This window comes from Oncorhynchus masou, chromosome 13 (assembly GCF_036934945.1).
Source record: "Oncorhynchus masou masou isolate Uvic2021 chromosome 13, UVic_Omas_1.1, whole genome shotgun sequence".
Classification (NCBI taxonomy): Eukaryota; Metazoa; Chordata; class Actinopteri; order Salmoniformes; family Salmonidae; genus Oncorhynchus; species Oncorhynchus masou.
The window spans coordinates 35,380,691-35,395,402 of record NC_088224.1 but is presented as its reverse complement, the minus strand read 5'-3'; the positions used below and the strand labels follow the sequence as shown (position 1 = coordinate 35,395,402).

Sequence of the window (14,712 nt, the reverse complement as noted above, 5' to 3'; positions counted from 1 at the left end):
GCTCCACGCCTCCTCTTGCATTGTAGAGTACTAGCCTTTTGATGACCCATTGAAAAACAGTTCACTTACTATTTTCCTATTGCATTTGTAGACCTACACCTACATTTGAATCAGTTTAGGTTAAACTCCAAATGGGTTGCTTATAATGACATTGAAAATTTAAACATTGGATTAAGTTTCATCCATCAGAAATACTGTCTAAAATGCTCTTTTTATTAGGCCTACATTTTTTTAGGTCGGAATTTTGAACACATTTTAGTTCATGGATAAAAGACCAAGGTGATAACTGCACGTTTGGAAGTAATTTTACATTGTTGCAATAGATCCTAGGCCTTAATCTTGCCCGAGAGATGCATTCACGGCTGACTTGCTGCAGATGTCTTCGCTCCATAATGACTAGGCCTATGACTAATTGTGCTACCATCATAAGACTTTACAATCAAATATGAATCAAGCTCTCAAGAATTGAGTTGACCTGGATGGACAAGTGTTGATCTTTAATACCAGATGGATTTGGAGTCTGTCTCAGTCATTGGTTAATGGGCCAGTGTATATACAAACATTTATATGATGCACATTTCTAATCACCAATAGTTTATATCAACCTGTCTGACCTTTTGGTTGAGATAATATGAAAATAATGTAATAACGCGTGAGATATGAAGATGACCTATGGCCTTTTCAACCAGCACATTTCAGATATTAAAGGCCAGGTGTCTTCAAAAATGTGATTCTCATGTATTATATATATCTACTTTCACACTATAAGGTTGGAATAATACTGTGAAATTGTTAAAATTATGATAATGCCCTTTAAGCGTAAGAGCTGTTGGAAAAGACCAACTGAAATATCAGCCTGTTTTGGTGGGATGGCGTTTTGGCCTGCCTGGTGACATCACCAGGTGGTAAATTAGTGGATAGACCAATAAGAAAGAGAGTTCCAAACCTCTCTACCAATAACAGCTAGTTTTCAGTTTCCCCTCCACTCTCAGACCACTCTGGCCAAATTCTTTCTAGAGAAATAGCTTATTTCCAAGAAGTTATTTTTGACCATTTTAATTGAAAACAATCACAGAAACCATGTATCCTTCAAATCTTTTTATGAAAATAAAATAGTGCCTTCAGAAAGTATTCATACCCCTTGACTTAATCCCATTTTGTGTGTTACAGCCTGAATTCAAAATGGATTAAATAGATGTTTTTATCATGACTCAGTATATGATCCAGATGCAGACACGAGAGGCGGATAGTTCGATTCTCAGAACATTTATTATAACAAAGGGGCAGGCAAAAGTCAGGTCCAGGGCAGGCAGAGGTTTGTAAACCAGGTCAGAGTCAGACAGGTACAGGATGGAAGGGTTAGGACAGGCAGAAATGACAGAACCGGGAAGACTAGATAACAAATACTTGAGAACAGGAAAAACGCTGGTAAGACCTAACAAGACGAACTGGCAACAGAAAAACCGAAAACGCAGGTGTAAATACACAGGGGATAATGTGGAAAATGGGAGACACCTGGTGGGGGGTGGAGACAAGCACAAGACAGGTGAAACAGATCAGGGTGTGACAGTTTTTCATCTCACCTATCTACACACAATGCCCCATAATGACAAAATGAAAACATGTTTGACATTTTTGCAAATGTATTGAAAATTAAATACAGATATATCTCATTTACACTAGTATGACACTTCAAATTGAGCCCAGGTAAATCCTGTTTCCATTTATCATCCTTGAGATGCCACTACAACTTGATTGGAGTCCATCTGTGACCAATTCAATTGTTTGGACATTTAGAAATGAACACACCCGTATATATATATATATATAGTCCTAAAGCTAACATTGCATGTCAGAGCAGAGACTATACCATGAAGTCTAATTTACTATCTGTAGAGCTCCACGATATAATTGTGATGAGGCATATACAGTATCTGGGGAACGGTATAAAAACAATTTGTAGATTGTTGAAAGTTTCCAAGCGCACAGTGGTCTCCACATTGGGAAATTGCAAAAATATTAAAGTACCCAGACTCTGCCAAGAGCTGGCCGTCTGACCAAACTGAGCAACCGGGAAAGAAGGACCTTGGTCAGGGAGGTGACAAAGAACCCAAAGAACAGAGTTCCTTGGCTGAGACTGCAGAACCTGCCAGAAGGACATCCGTCTCTACAGCACTTCATCAATCAGGGCTTCGTGGGAGAGTGGCCAGATAGAAGCCACACCTGAGAAAAAGGCACATGACAGCACTTCTGGAGTTTGCAAAAAGATGTGAAAGGCTCAGAGCATGAGGCCAAAAGATTCTGGGGTCTGATGATACAAAAATGTAACTCTTTGGCCTGAATGCAAATCTATATGTCTGGAGAAAACCAGGCACAGCTCATTACCCGTCTAACACCATCCCTATGTGAAGCATGGTGGTGGCAGCATCATGCTAGGTGGATGCTTTTCAGCGGAAAGGTCTGGCAGACTGGTAAGTATAGAGGGAACAATGAATGGAGCCAAATAAAAGCAAATCCTTGATGAGAACTTGCTTCAGAGTTGAACATCTGCAGAAAGACTTGAAGATTGTTGTTCACTGCCACTCCCAATCTAAATCTAAATGGAGGATAGATGCTTGACTGCCGTTTGACAAATAAAAATATTCTAGTGCTTTTGTCCATAATAATCTCATCATGTAGTAGGCTATATCTGCAAGCTGTTGGCTTGAGCGCACGTGCCAAGACCATGGTGGGCACATATACTATATAACGCAAAATGTTTTTGCCAAAACTAACAGTAGAGTTTAAAATGTGGGAATTTAACACAAAAGTTATTTTTATGTCCACTACCTCATCATGCTTTTATCTGCAACAAGTAAATTAGATGGAAAAACATGGTGGGAAAATGAGCATATTGTTTTTATGCAGATTATTTTGACTATTGGCATGAAAATGTCACCAACTGGATGGAAACCTAGCTTGTAAGGTTGTTACCCAGAAATGAGTGGATAGTGATAAAAATGATACACTATTTATTGCACACAGTGATTCCATGCAAATTGTGACTTGTTAAGCAATTTTTACTCCTGAATTTATTTAGGCTTGCCATAATAAAAGGGTTGATTACTTATTGACTCAAGCCATTTCATATTTCATTCATTTGTAAACATTTCGAAAAACAATTCCACTTTCACATTATGGGGTATTGTGTGTAGGCCAGTGACAATCTAAATGTAACATGTGGAAAATGTCAAGAGGTGGGAACACTTTAAGGCACTGTAGATTAACAAAAATGAAATTGTGTGATTAGCTAATAGGCAATGTTTGTCCTGTCTTGTGGATATAAACCATGTTTGGTTAATTTGAGCTAAACGCCAAGGCCTAAGTCGCTCTGGATAAGAGCGTCTGCCAAATGACTTAAATGTAAATGTAATGTAAATGCCTACAGCCTGTGTCAACCTGTCAAAGTGTCATTGCAACTGATGTGATCATTAAATCCGTTAACTTCTCTAGGCTAGGGGGCAGTATTTTCACGTCCAGATGAAAAGCGTGCCCAAAGTAAACTGCCTGCTACTCAGGCCCAGAAGCTAGGATATGCATATTATTAGTAGATTTGGATAGAAAACACTCTAAGTTTCTAAAACAGTTTGAATGATGTGAGTATAACAGAACTTATTTGGCAGGCGAAACCCCGAGGACAAACCATCCAGTATTTTCTTTTTGAGGTCACTCTCTTTTCAATGGGTATCTAGAATTCTAAGGCAGTTGCTTGCAGTTCATATCGCATCCAACGGATGTCAACAGTCTTTGGAAATTGGTTAATGTTTTTCCTTTGTGTAATGAATAAGTAGCCCCGTTCAGAACAAGGGTCGAGTGAAGTGTACTGTTGTGGTTGAGGCGCGTGACCTGAAAGCACGCTCCACTCTGGGGCGGCAGGGTAGCCTAGTGGTTAGAGCGTTGGACTAGTAACCGAAAGGTTGTAAGTTTAAATCCCCTAGCTGACAAGGTACAAATCTTTCGTTCTGCCCATGAACAGGCAGTTAACCCACTGTTCCTAGGCCGTCATTGAAAATAAGAATTTGTTCTTAACTGACTTGCCTAGTTAAATAAAGTTAAAATTAAAAATTTGCTTTCATCCAGTTTTTGAACACAGTTTATCCCATCTTAAATTTTATTGATTATTTACATTAAAAAAATACCTAAAGTTGTTTGAAATGTTTGGACAAAGATTACGGGTAATTTATGAGATATTTTGTGGTCATGTTGCGTGAGTTAGAACCAGTATTTTTCTGGATCACACGCGCCAAATAAATTGACATTTAGGATATAGAACGACAGAATTAAACTAACAAAAGGACCATTTGTGATGTTTATGGGACATATTGGAGTGCCAACAGAAGAAGCTCGTCAAAGGTAAAGCATTAATTATATCTTTATTTCTGAGTTTCGTGTTGAGCCTGGCGGATTGAATTATGATTGTCTGTGTTTGTTTGGTGGGGTGCTATCCTCAGATAATCGCATGGTTTGCTTTCGCCCTAAAGCCTTTTTGAAATCTGACACATTGGCTGGATTAACAAGTGTAGCTTTAATTTGGTGTATTGCATGTGTGATTTCATAAAAGTTTAATATTTATAATTTAATTTTGGCGCTCTGCCATTTCACCGGATGTTGTCAAATCGATCCCGTTAATGGGATTTGAGCCATAAGAAACAGGAAGATTACTGTGCACCGAGGACAGTGATCGTGTCAGTCATCGACGTCGAGACAAATATTGTTTGGGGACAACGGCGTCAAACGTCTCACCATTTGACCAGGAATCCGCTCAGCACCTTGGAGTTCTCACTCGTTGTGAATCGCGTGGCATGTACAGATCAGCAGCGCAACTGTCTGACCACTGTGGAAATTACAGTGAAATTCATCAGTGTATCGTTTCTGCTGTGTTGTGCACTTTCTGTCTGTTGGAGTAGAGGCAAGATTACCAGACGTCCTGTCGTTGAAAACGCGTGACTCACGCGAGCATAAACTGGTAAATTAGGTTAGGTATCCTGGCTATGATTCAAACAGCATAGTCATTTGATAAGGCTAAGAGAATAACAGTGCTACGAATCAATTGTCTAGTATAATTGTTTAATGGTAAGAGTATGATGATTTTATTATGGTCTCGGCCCCAACATAGCTGTCATTTTCACTCTTCTATTCTAGATCCAAGATAGTTTGATCGTAGCTAGCTAGCTACATAGCCGTCTTTGTATCTAAGACAATTGTGTAGTCTAGAGCGATTTTCTAGGTTAGCTAGCCAGCTATTGTCGTTCTTTTAACGTAACGTAACGCAATCAACACTGCTAGCTAGCCAGCTAGCCCCCGACTAGCAGCACTGTAGAAACTATTACAGTACAACGGTTTGATTTGTTTGATCGTAGCTAGCTAGCTACATAGCCGTCTTTGTATCTAAGACAATTGTGTAGTCTAAAGCGATTTTCTAGGTTAGCTAGCCAGCTATTGTCGTTCTTGTAACGTAACGCAATCATCACTGCTAGCTAGCCAGCTAGCCCCCGACTAGCAGCACTGTAGAAACTATTACAGTACAACGGTTTGATTTGTTTGATCGTAGCTAGCTAGCTACATAGCCGTCTTTGTATCTAAGACAATTGTGTAGTCTAAAGCGATTTTCTAGGTTAGCTAGCCAGCTATTGTCGTTCTTGTAACGTAACGCAATCATCACTGCTAGCTAGCCAGCTAGCCCCCGAATAGCAGCACTGTAGAAACTATTACAGTACAACGGTTTGATTTGTTTGATTGTAGCTAGCTAGCTACATAGCCGTCTTTGTATCTAAGACAATTGTGTAGTCTAGAGCGATTTTCTAGGTTAGCTAGCCAGCTATTGTCGTTCTTTTAACGTAACGTAACGCAATCAACACTGCTAGCTAGCTAGCCCCGAATAGCAGCACTGTAGAAACTATTACACTCGACGGAACGACTTGATTAGTGTAGTGTCAACATCGCAGCCACTGCCAGCTAGCCTACTCCAGCAGTACTGTATCATTTCAATCATTTTAGTCAATAAGATTCTTGCTACGTAAGCTTAACTTTCTGAACATTCGAGACGTGTAGTCCACTTGTCATTCCAATCTCCTTTGCATTAGCGTAGCCTCTTCTGTAGCCTGTCAACTATGTGTCTATCTATCCCTGTTCTCTCCTCTCTGCACAGACCATACAAACGCTCCACACCGCGTGGCCGCGGCCATCCTAATCTGGTGGTCCCAGCGCGCACGACCCACGTGGAGTTCCAGGTCTCCGGTAGCCTCTGGAACTGCCGATCTGCGGCCAACAAGGCAGAGTTCATCTCAGCCTATTCCTCCCTCCAGTCCCTCGACTTCTTGGCACTGACGGAAACATGGATCACCACAGATAACACTGCTACTCCTACTGCTCTCTCTTCGTCCGCCCACGTGTTCTCGCACACCCCGAGAGCCTCTGGTCAGCGGGGTGGTGGCACCGGGATCCTCATCTCTCCCAAGTGGTCATTCTCTCTTTCTCCCCTTACCCATCTGTCTATCGCCTCCTTTGAATTCCATGCGGTCACAGTTACCAGCCCTTTCAAGCTTAACATCCTTATCATTTATCGCCCTCCAGGTTCCCTCGGAGAGTTCATCAATGAGCTTGATGCCTTGATAAGCTCCTTTCCTGAGGACGGCTCACCTCTCACAGTCCTGGGTGACTTTAACCTCCCCACGTCTACCTTTGACTCATTCCTCTCTGCCTCCTTCTTTCCACTCCTCTCCTCTTTTGACCTCACCCTCTCACCTTCCCCCTACTCACAAGGCAGGCAATACGCTCGACCTCATCTTTACTAGATGCTGTTCTTCCACTAACCTCATTGCAACTCCCCTCCAAGTCTCCGACCACTACCTTGTATCCTTTTCCCTCTCGCTCTCATCCAACACTTCCCACACTGCCCCTACTCGGATGGTATCGCGCCGTCCCAACCTTCGCCCTCTCTCCCCCGCTACTCTCTCCTCTTCCATCCTATCATCTCTTCCCTCTGCTCATACCTTCTCCAACCTAACTCCTGATTCTGCCTCCTCAACCCTCCTCTCTTCCCTTTCTGCATCCTTTGACTCTCTATGTCCCCTATCCTCCAGGCCGGCTCGGTCCTCCCCTCCCGCTCCGTGGCTTGACGACTCATTGCGAGCTCACAGAACAGAGCTCCGGGCAGCCGAGCGGAAATGGAGGAAAACTCGCCTCCCTGCGGACCTGGCATCCTTTCACTCCCTCCTCTCTACATTTTCCTCCTCTGTTTCTGCTGCTAAAGCCACTTTCTACCACTCTAAATTCCAAGCATCTGCCTCTAACCCTAGGAAGCTCTTTGCCACCTTCTCCTCCCTCCTGAATCCTCCTCCCCCCCCCCTCTCTGCAGATGACTTCGTCAACCATTTTGAAAAGAAGGTCGACGACATCCGATCCTCGTTTGCTAAGTCAAACGACACCGCTGGTTCTGCTCACACTGCCCTACCCTGTGCTCTGACCTCTTTCTCCCTCTCTCTCCAGATGAAATCTCGCTTCTTGTGACGGCCGGCCGCCCAACAACCTGCCCGCTTGACCCTATCCCCTCCTCTCTTCTCCAGACCATTTCCGGAGACCTTCTCCCTTACCTCACCTCGCTCATCAACTCATCCCTGACCGCTGGCTACGTCCCTTCCGTCTTCAAGAGAGCGAGAGTTGCACCCCTTCTGAAAAAAACCTACACTCGATCCCTCCGATGTCAACAACTACAGACCAGTATCCCTTCTTTCTTTTCTCTCCAAAACTCTTGAACGTGCCGTCCTTGGCCAGCTCTCCCGCTATCTCTCTCAGAATTACCTTCTTGATCCAAATCAGTCAGGTTTCAAGACTAGTCATTCTGATGACGGATCACCACCTCAAGCTGAACCTCGGCAAGACGGAGCTGCTCTTCCTCCCGGGGAAGGACTGCCCGTTCCATGATCTCGCCATCACGGTTGACAACTCCATTGTGTCCTCCTCCCAGAGCGCTAAGAACCTTGGCGTGATCCTGGACAACACCCTGTCGTTTTCAACCAACATCATGGCGGTGGCCCGTTCCTGTAGGTTCATGCTCTACAACATCCGCAGAGTACGACCCTGCCTCACACAGGGGGCGGCGCAGGTCCTAATCCAGGCACTTGTCATCTCCCGTCTGGATTACTGCAACTCGCTGTTGGCTGGGCTCCCTGCCTGTGCCATTAAACCCCTACAACTCATCCAGAACGCCGCAGCCCGTCTGGTGTTCAACCTTCCCAAGTTCTCTCACGTCACCCCGCTCCTCCGCTCTCTCCACTGGCTTCCAGTTGAAGCTCGCATCCGCTACAAGACCATGGTGCTTGCCTACGGAGCTGTGAGGGGAACGGCACCGCAGTACCTCCAGGCTCTGATCAGGCCCTACACCCAAACAAGGGCACTGCGTTCATCCACCTCTGGCCTGCTCGCCTCCCTACCACTGAGGAAGTACAGTTCCCGCTCAGCCCAGTCAAAACTGTTCGCTGCTCTGGCCCCCCAATGGTGGAACAAACTCCCTCACGACGCCAGGATAGCGGAGTCAATCACCACCTTCCGGAGACACCTGAAACCCCACCTCTTCAAGGAATACCTAGGATAGGATAAGTAATCCTTCTCACCCCCCCTTAAATGATTTAGATGCACTATTGTAAGTGGCTGTTCCACTGGATGTCAGAAGGTGAATTCACCAATTTGTAAGTCGCTCTGGATAAGAGCGTCTGCTAAATGACTTAAATGTAAATGTTAAATGTCTTCCTTAGTGTTGAGAAATTCCTGGAGTATGTCAACGTTTAACGTTACGCAAAAAGCGAATCACAATTATTGTATATTATGGTCTGTAACTAACCACAGGCTTAGGCCTATCTGATATGCTTCACAGAGCTGCTTTTTTGTTGAGCTGTTTTGTATTTTTCTTTTAAATATGCAGTTGGACAACTTGTTTTTAGTAGCCTAACCCTGTCTCCTTTCCTATTTTTTGTATTTTATAAACCAATCAAAACCTTTAACCAGGTTCCTGGGATATCCCAGTTAGGCCTACGAGCTTTGAGTAGGGCTCCAAGTTTCTCTAGTTGCCTTCAGTTTGATTCTGTGGAACTAGAGCAACATCTAGTGGTTACTCGGAAACCTACACCAACTTCAGTGCCCTTGTTTGGTTATTGCAATCGCTCACAAACAAAATAAACTTTGTCATTTACTTTTCTTATTTAGTGCAATTCCAACATGGGCAAGTACTGTTCTGTCAAAGATGGAGCTCAACATGGCCACATTTTCTGCTGTCCAAGAGCATCAAAAGAGTCTGTGGAGCTCAATCTAGATTGCCCATGTCAGTTGTGCTGTTTTGTCTCCCTCCAACTGCATTGATAACAAAACTGCACATTTTCAAGTGAAAAATACAATGAATGCTTTCCTGGTACATCAAAGTGTATTGATACGAATACTGTAGGCCAAGTTGACTCCGGGAAGCATCTTTTTCATATTCAACTTGTGTTGTCGATTATATCCCTGAAAAGTGCACTTAATTACAACAAAAACCCAGATTCCCCCCCCCCCCTCCCCCATTTATTTCATAATCTGTCAGCTGCTGAGGTTTGAAAACATCTTACACCTTTCCTAAAAATACATTATTTACAGTTGAAAGGTAAAAATATGATAATCATTACTTTGAACAATTCTGGAAAATCTTGGCAATCACTAAGCTCAGAGACCAACCAACATTAAAAAAAAAGAGTCACAATCAGTGGAAATCCAACAGTTTTTAAAATGAATGTGTGTCGTGTATATTGGAAACTCTATAGCCTATCAAAAACACTAGTAGTCAAATGTTAGTGTTTGCATTTAGAACCATGTCTGCAATGGAATCTCCAAACACACAAGATTTCACAACATAGTGATTGTATACTTTCAGTAGAATACCAATACTGAAACTTGGAAATATGAAACCCACGAAGGTGAAAACAGCATTGCAGCATGACACTCATACTCCAGTACACGGTAACACTATGCAAACCCATCCCCTAATTTTTTTTAATGTAACCTTTATTTAACTAGGCAAGTTAGTTAAGAACAAACTCTTATTTATGCCCCCATAAGACTGATTTTTGATCCATTCGAGTCACAGACCTAGTTATTAGTCCATGTTTCCAAGTGAGAAAGGGCATTTGACACTAGATTATATTCTTGGTTCTCTCAGAGAACAGAAACATGTGCCAGAAACTTGTTTGGCATTTGTCAGACAATTCTGTAAACAGGCAAAAAATAAATAAATTCAAATGTAATTAAAGAACCATGTATGTGGCTTGAACGAATCCATCAATTGTCTTCTACTTAGAATGCAGCCAGTTCCCAACGTTCATCAATTTCACAGACTTTGTCTAGATCAAAGTACCGCAAGTTCACTGCTCAGAAGAGCCATTCCCTTTAGGGATAATAATTCCATTGACAAAACGCCAGACACTGTTCATCATTTGTCCTTTGGCGGGTTATAATTAGGGCTGGAGTTTCATTCTCAATCTTGATTTCATTTTCATTTCTTCAATAACAAAATTTAGAAACCGTTTTCCAGTAAGCCTGGCCCATTGTCGGATATACCGTTCTCCAGACCTCCATGCTGTTGAAATATGGTGGCTCTGTTCATTAAGAGTTTGAAATGAGCTGAGCGACTATGCTGAGGTCTATTAGACTCTTCACTGTACTGTGCTAGATGGACTCGATCTGCCTGCGGACTTTCTCGGAGGCAAGCCGGTCCAGCGAACGTTGCCTAGCGACCACTACGAGGGCGAACAGTATGGTAAGGCCCAACATGGCTCCCTCAAACTTCCAGAAAAGGTGTTCCTCCATCAGGGTAGAGCGGCAGCTATGCGCAGGAGGGAAACAAGCGTCTTTATTATGGAAATATTAGCTTGACTGAATAGTATTTCCGATATGTAAAAATCATAAATAGATCTTCATTCAAAAATAGTCTAAACATTTGAGTTTGTCTCCTGTAATCTATGATGAAAAAGTGCTTCATAGCGTACTTTTTATTATTAGTCAACTGTTTACTCAGGTTAATTACATCCAATTCATACAAGATCTGGATCCAACCTGTCAAATCAAGAGATCGCTCGGCATCACAGCAACGATCACAAAGAAATGTCAATAGCAGCTGTAGGGACTCACCTCTTGTACTCGTCTTTATTTGACTTGGTGCAGTTGATCATCTCCATGTATCCCGTCTGAGTACATGCTGCCCATGACTTCTAGAGTGAGGACAGGATGGTTAAGGGTGCCTAGTCTACCAACTGTCAAATGATGCATCAACAAACACAAAACAATGCTTTAATTACAGTAATGTGTTGGTGGAAGGTGCAAGGCAGTTTTACAGTCCAACAGAAAACTTGGGGAGAGGGTTCTATTTTGGCTGGGAAGCATCCTAAACCAGATTACAATACCAGTGTTCTCTTTCACTGAGCTATCTCAAAACCTGCCCACTTTAAAATCAGATACGAGTATCTAAGTTTCTCTATAGCTTACAGTTAAAAGGCCTTGTTGCAGCTTGAAGTCCACTGTCATAAGCAACCATTTGGACTGTGAGGTGGCATAAACCATGACTACATTAATGGCATACATTCACATCACCCAACAATAAACTCTTAAGCAGAGAACTATTGGAGGACGAAAAGAAGTGTGGGGAGGGAGATGGACAAAGAGAGAGATCTCACCAACTGGAAAGCGGTGCACTGGGAGCATTCCACCGCAACCACAAACTCCTCCATCTGCCAACAGGGGGTGGTTACCGGCCTGGCCACTAGAAGACAGGCAAAACAAAAAGCCTTGAATCAGTATCTGAAAAGGGCTGAGAATAGTTTTGACAGAAATTGTGCTTAATGACACAAACAGAGGCACACATTTTATTATCCTGACAGGAGTCAAGCAAACTGGAGCTTCTATTGGAACATTGATATATGTTGCAAATAGTAGCTGCACATATCAGCCCCGCGCACAAACATTTGCTTCTCCGTGAAACATGTTGCTAACTTGCTATACTAACAATGTATGAGCACTCTCATGTGTGTTTGCAGCACCACATCAATCCTGTACTCAAGTTCTCCAACTCATTCTTAAATACAGAAAGTATAGTACCGGTGGTCTTCTCCTCACTCAGCAGAGCTGCACCAAACACTCTGAAAGAGACAGTAATGACAGTTAATGCTTTATGCTCTGCATTGCTTCGGAGCTTATCAGCAAGAAGTACAACACCAGTACACTCACCTGAGAGACACCAAACCCCAGAAGAGTGCATGCAAAGCCAGGACTCTGGGCCTCAAGCACAACATGGGGATTCTGCAATCGCTCTCCATCCTCCCCATGCAGGTGTGTGAGATGTGTGCCACAATTACAACCAAGGCTGGAAGCTTGTCATAGTGGAATTATCCTCTATGGTCCAAAATGGCTGATACCTGTCACACAATCAAATGACCACTAAGAGACAAACAATGGGCAAGGGCGATGCTCATGTTCAACAACTAAACACCTTTTTATCCCTTTTATAATTAGAAACCATTAAGACACTGTTTAAAGGTCAAAGAAGCTTATCTAGTTGCCACTGTTAATCTCATTACATGTCCAACTGAAGCATGATGGTTCACGTTCAACTGTGTCTAGAGCTGGACCTCAGACCTCTGTCTTCCAGTCATTTAAAACGCCCTCCCCCCCTCCTCCTCAACAGTAACAGCGTAGGTCGACTGTGGACACCTAACGTTACTTCTGTGGGGAAGGTCTGCTGCTAAACAGCTGTAACCGACTTCATGATGAACACATTAGCCAGGTGTGGTGTATCCAGCAATTTATCTCTGAACTCACCAGTGAATGAGACAATGCAGTAAATATTTCAACAGTCAACTGGACTTCAACTTGATCTCATCTTTCCATTAGCGATATTAGGTAGCTCCTTAACGTTGTGAGCAAAGCAGATAACGCGGGTCGCTTTTAGGGAGTGCAGTTGTGGCCAACTAAGGTTAGCTGAAACAGCTGGAAACAGTTACAACGCTAGCTAAGTTAGTTAACTATTATCAGTTATACAGTGAGAAGATGGCATACTAGCACACTCACCAAAAGCCCCTATACAAATGCTGAAAGCATTTAACGTAAAACCCACGCCTGGCCAATGTATGCATCACGAAGCGAGCTAGCTACCTGTTAGCTAGGTAACGTCAATAGTAAGCTGGGTTCTCTTTTTATGACAACGTGAAGGTAATAATTCGTTTAGGCACTAACTAACCAAGTTAGCTACATGACATACCAAACCAGATGATTAGCAGCTAGCTATTTTGTTCCAAATAGTCTCGCTAGGTTAACTACTTACTCTACGTTAGCTAGTAACAACGTTATAGAGTGAGAAGATGGCTAGCCAGCATAACTCACCAAAAGCCCTTCTCATACACATGCGGAAAGAATTTAACATAAAAATGTACCCTTAGATTACGATATTATTAGTTGAAAAACAAACCTTAACAGATGTCGAACAAATTGTTGGTGTGATTAGGTTGCTTTTTCTTTCAGTTCCGGAGTTGCCGTCCAGTGGAGAAGAGCACAGCCATTTTGAGTCATGTTGGAAACGCTGATGAATACGCACGTCATCAAATGCGTTGCACCCGTTCCCAGTACCGACAGCGCCCCCTAGCACTCGTCTTGAAAGCAGGCCTTTATTAAACTGTGTCTCGGTCTGCTGCTCGTGAAAGAACTGGAAAACAATTTATATGACAAATGATGTTGGATAACCGAAATGACTAGAGGCCCGGTCTGCCCAGATGATGACCAACTCCACTCTATTACACTTTCATTCAAAGGTATCTTCTGGGCATACATTGGCCTTATGTATAATATTGCTCTGTAGTATCCAACTTGATATTTGATCATGTCAGATCAAATGTAGGCCCACTTCATTTCCAGTTGACCGTAGCCAATGCACGTCCCCAATACCTGCCATTATGAAAAAAAAAAGATTGCTGTCGGGGGTGCAGTATAACTGCAGTACACTGTAGTATAACTGTATTGAGAGTGCAGTGTAACTGCAGTATGCTTCAAATACTGCTTCCAAAAAAAAACAGTTTTTTTTACTGCATTAATTTTGCAGTATGTCTGCAATTACAGTGCAGCATAACTGCTGTTCAACTGCAGTTATTCTGAAATTACTGCGTCCAAAATACCACAGTTGACAGCAGTTACTGCACTTTTAACTGAAGTTTCAAAACTGCCATCTTTTTTTGTACGGGTGATACATAAACAGGTACAGCAGATTATTGGAGATACAGGTCCACTGTGTCTCCAATAATGTTATATACTGGTAAACCATGGCTGTGTCTATTCATAAACAATGGTAGATACTATAATGGTAGATATAATATATAACTATAATGGTAGAAACAATGGTATATACTAGATTCTATAATACAATTATACCAGGTTGGTTGTGGCCAATGATTTGGAAATAAACTCACAAAAGAGAGCACTAAGTGATTAAAAAAAGGACAATTGTTCTATGGTGAGGTTGATATATAAATCTATAATAAATTAGCCATAGTTAACCTGTAAGAAACTATAAACAGGCACTATGTAACAACAATGTAATTACAACGTCGTCACAATGTCATGGGACACAACACTCAAAACCACATATCCCATATCTACAAAGTTGTTTTT

At 42.5% G+C, this 14,712-nt stretch overlaps 1 protein-coding gene across 2 annotated transcripts; it reads right to left on the bottom strand.

Moving 5' to 3' along the window:
* Positions 1-9,770: 9,770 nt before the first annotated feature.
* On the bottom strand, positions 9,771-13,628 carry LOC135552161 (protein JTB-like). 2 transcript variants are annotated; one of them, XM_064983609.1, is made up of 6 exons: positions 13,520-13,628; positions 12,283-12,470; positions 12,154-12,194; positions 11,733-11,818; positions 11,191-11,270; positions 9,771-10,885 (listed from the first exon to the last, which is right to left on the bottom strand). In XM_064983609.1, exons 2-6 carry the CDS (start codon positions 12,378-12,380, stop codon positions 10,729-10,731), a joined length of 462 nt encoding a protein of 153 aa, XP_064839681.1. In that variant the 5' UTR covers positions 12,381-12,470; positions 13,520-13,628; the 3' UTR covers positions 9,771-10,728. The 2 variants fall into 2 exon arrangements, with proteins under 2 accessions (XP_064839681.1, XP_064839682.1); XM_064983610.1 differs by having other exon boundaries at positions 11,191-11,267.
* Positions 13,629-14,712: the final 1,084 nt, after the last annotated feature.

Bases quoted from the DNA above. Each gene is read 5' to 3' on its own strand.
- LOC135552161 (XM_064983609.1), bottom strand. From the start codon at position 12,380: ATGGGGAGGATGGAGAGCGATTGCAGAATCCCCATGTTGTGCTTGAGG. The intron at 11,819-12,153 runs GTACTATACTTT...CCTGTCTTCTAG, and splicing joins GAGTGAGGAGAAGACCACCG to TGGCCAGGCCGGTAACCACC. The intron at 10,886-11,190 runs GTGAGTCCCTAC...TCCTGCGCATAG, and splicing joins AATAAAGACGAGTACAAGAG to CTGCCGCTCTACCCTGATGG.